We start from the raw sequence: 3,705 nt of genomic DNA on the forward strand, positions 1-3,705 counted from the left end.
AGAGAGAGAGAGAGAGAGAGAGAGAGAGAGAGAGAGAGAGAGAGAGAGAGAGAGAGAGAGAGAGAGAGAGAGACAAAAATATGTTACACCTGCTGATCCAGAAGGGACTTTAACAGACAGAAAACACAAAGCTAAATATGTCAGTGTCTACCTCCTCCCTTGGCCTGCAGGTCATCACGTTGCTAACAGGGGAACCACATTTACCAGCAGATGACAGATGTGTGGTAACTCCCTGCTGACCACCCACAAGTCTGTCTGGGGTGGAATATGTCTGTCCTCTAACGGGGGGAGGGCATCCTAACATCCACTACTAAGCCTTGGAGAAAGAGAGAGAGTGAGAAAGAGAGAGAGGGAGAGAAACAGAGGGAGAGAGATATAGGGAGAGAGAAACAGAGGGAGAGAGATATAGGGAGAGAGAAACAGAGGGAGAGAGATAGAGGGAGAGAGAAACAGAGGGAGAGAGATATAGGGAGAGAGAAACAGAGGGAGAGAGATATAGGGAGAGAGAAACAGAGTGGGACAGAGAGACACACACCCAGTTGGACAGACCAGAGAAAGGGAGAGGCTAAGAATATGACTTAAAACAATAACAACAGTCATGTAAAACAACACAACTTAATGAGTGAGTAAAACCATGCTATTAATAGCCCAGTGACCTCAGGCATTGTTAACATATAAATGAGAGTTGTTCAACATTGTGATTGGGCCACTCCCTCTGGTCTTTAATGCTGAGGGATGGCGAGAGGGAGCAGTTCAGTAGTGTACAGTTCAGTATAGTGTGTGTAAAAAAATTCATGCTTTAGCATTGTTTCTGGTGAATTGTCGCTTAGTCCTCTGTAGCTCAGCTGGTAGAGCACGGCGCTTGTAACGCCAAGGTAGTGGGTTCGATCCCCGGGACCACCCATACACAAAAATGTATGCACGCATGACTGTAAGTCGCTTTGGATAAAAGCGTCTGCTAAATGGCATATTATTATTATTATTTATTATAGTCAATCTAGCTCATAATGATAACCCTTAGATCTTTGGATCTGTGCTTTACAAAATATGCATAATTCCTCTTCCTTTTTCAAGATGTGTTTATTGATCGTAAGAGCCTTTGTGGCTCCAAGATGCCCTGACATACAAACTGTTGTTCACATGAGACCATTACAGTATGTATGATGTTCTCACACAGTGAAAAGCAGGAAGCCACTGAAGATGTTGGGATTACTTGTGTTATCATGGAGCCTGTAGCTTGCAGGGAGACGCATGTACACCACATCTCCCTCCTCCAGCTCTAGGCTGACTCCATTAGATAAAGGTACCCAGTATCCATGGCTATTGTAATGAAAATTATGCATGACCGCCTGCCCATTCTTTAACATGGATATACCCATGTAATCTGAACTACGTCCATGTTGACCAGCAGTGAATCTGAAGTAGTAGACTCCTCTGACTGGTGCTGTGAAGGCACTTGCAGCAGAGGACAAGAAGAGAGGAATCAACTCTTTACTTTTCTCCACTTCAATTCTGGCACACGGAAGAACAGACTGAGACAGGTATCTCCAAGCTGTCACTCTGTGAATGTTACCTGTAATTGGGCTGTAGGCCTTGCCGATGTTGGTGATGACTCTGGTGTAGACCAGGTTGGTGTCAGTATTGAAAGGACCTATGTTTCCATTACCATTCAAACCAGCAGCAGAGAAAGCCACTTTTGGTCTGTCTGTGAACACACGAGAGAAAACACACAGTCACACTTAGAGAGCATTCACTTTGTTCTGTCCTCATGATGATAGTTCAGTGGAATGCTCCGTTACTGAAGCAACAACAGGGTGATACGTTAGATGTGAGTCATAACTCTTCTCTCAATGGCAGGGTCTGGATCCTGCATTACCTGTATTCTGTCTCTTCAGTTCCTGAACTTCATTCTTAATGTTGGTCAGCTCACTCTCACTGACTGTCAGTCTGGTCTCCAGGGCTAAAGAATATCAAAGACACACCAATATTCCACCAGCAAAATATGAAATATGTTTTGTGTTTTATTAATGATATTGATTCAACTAATATATACTGAACAAAAATATAAATGCAACATGTAAAGTGTTAGTCCCATGTTTCATGAGCTAAAATAAAAGATCCCAGAAATGTTCCATAAGCACAAAAACCTAATTTCTCTCAAATTCTGAGCACAAATTTGTTTACATCCCTGTTAGTGAGCATTTCTCCTTTGCCTAGATAATCCATTCACCTGACAGGTGTGGCATATATAGAAGCTGATTAAACAGTATGATCATTACACAGGTGCACCTTGTGCTGGGGACAGTAAAAGGCCATAGATGTCACACAACACAATGCCACAGATGTCTCAAGTTTTGATGCTGACTGCAGGAATGTCCACCAGAGCTGTTGCCAGAGAATTTAATGTTCATTTCTCTACCAAAGTCGTTTTAGAGAATTTGGCAGCACGTCCAACCGGGGACAAACTCATTCTGATTGGCTGGGCCTGGCTCCCCAGTGGGACTGGGAGGGCATAGGCCCACCCACTTGGGAGCCAGGCCCACCCATGGCTGCGCCCCTGCCCAGTCAAGTGAAATCCATAGATTAGGGCCTAATTAATTTATTTCAATTGACTGATTTCCTTATATGAACTGTAACTCAGTAGAATTGTTGAAATTGTTGCATGTTGCGTTTATATTTTTGTTCAGTATTGTTCAGACCAATGTTACCTGCATTCTCTTTCTCCAGTTCCACCACTTTGGTCTTGGTGACAATCAGCTCGATTCTTAGGTCCATCACTGTGTTTTTCTGTTTCTCTACCTCACCCTCACAGGCTGTCACTCTGGCCTCCATGGTTCTCAGCTTCTCTCTCTGCTCCATCACGATGTCTCTCAGCTTCTGCATCTCATACCAGATGTCAGGTTGCGTGGTCATACATTCGTTGGTCATCGCTTTAGCTTCGGTTCCTCGACTCTCTATTTGAACCTCTCTCATCCTGCTCTCTCTCCCTGCACTGTGACCCTGTTGAGTGACATCACTCTCTCTGACCCCTTCACTCTCCTCCTGAGTCCATGCCCCAGACAGACAGAACAGCAACACCAGCAGAGCTACAGCACCCCTCATTCTGAAACAATACCTGTTCAGATATTATGCACTTTATGAGGCTCAGACCCCCTCCTTATATTCACACATCTCAGTTAAGCAGTACGTGTACAAGAGACACGTCATTAAAAAGTCAAGGTTAAAACAACAACATTTAATCACATTTTGGGGCTGGTCAGTTCTATCAATGTTGTATGAGACTGTGAGAAATCTGCAACTGTAGTTTAGTGAAGCATCCCCTGACGTCAGCTGTTCTCAACTATGTGCTGCTTTAGGGTGAGACACTGTTAAAAGCAGGGTGCTTTTTCAGACAGAAATGGGAATGTTTTGGTGATGTAATATTGTTGCTCTTCCTAAGTGTGTGTGTTTGTGTGTGTGACTACATATGTGACTGTGTGTCTATGTGTCCCTACCTAAGCAGTACGTGTACAAAAGACAGGTCACTCAATGGAGATATGGAAACTATAGCCAGGGACATTCAGATAAGACTCGCCTCGCCACAGGTCAGCTCAGTCCGTGTTGTATAAGACCGTGAGAAGTCTGCAACTGTTGTTGTCACGATCGTCGTAAGTAACGGACCAAGGCGCAGCGTGATATGCGTACATCTTTTAATGAGTACTTATT

General features: G+C 44.0%; 1 protein-coding gene across 1 annotated transcript; it reads right to left on the bottom strand.

Annotated features, from left to right (window-relative positions):
- Window positions 1-1,573: 1,573 nt before the first annotated feature.
- LOC311118449 (uncharacterized protein) lies at window positions 1,574-3,104 on the bottom strand (the record flags this gene model as incomplete). Its single annotated transcript, XM_084193250.1, has 3 exons — window positions 2,709-3,104; window positions 1,877-1,960; window positions 1,574-1,705 (listed from the first exon to the last, which is right to left on the bottom strand). Coding segments are annotated over exons 1-3 (610 nt in total), but the record flags the coding sequence as incomplete, so codon positions are not given.
- Between the last annotated feature and the right edge of the window lie 601 nt (window positions 3,105-3,705).

Source organism: Coregonus lavaretus (assembly GCF_964263955.1).
Source record: "Coregonus lavaretus genome assembly, contig: HAP1_SCAFFOLD_5793, whole genome shotgun sequence".
Classification (NCBI taxonomy): Eukaryota; Metazoa; Chordata; class Actinopteri; order Salmoniformes; family Salmonidae; genus Coregonus; species Coregonus lavaretus.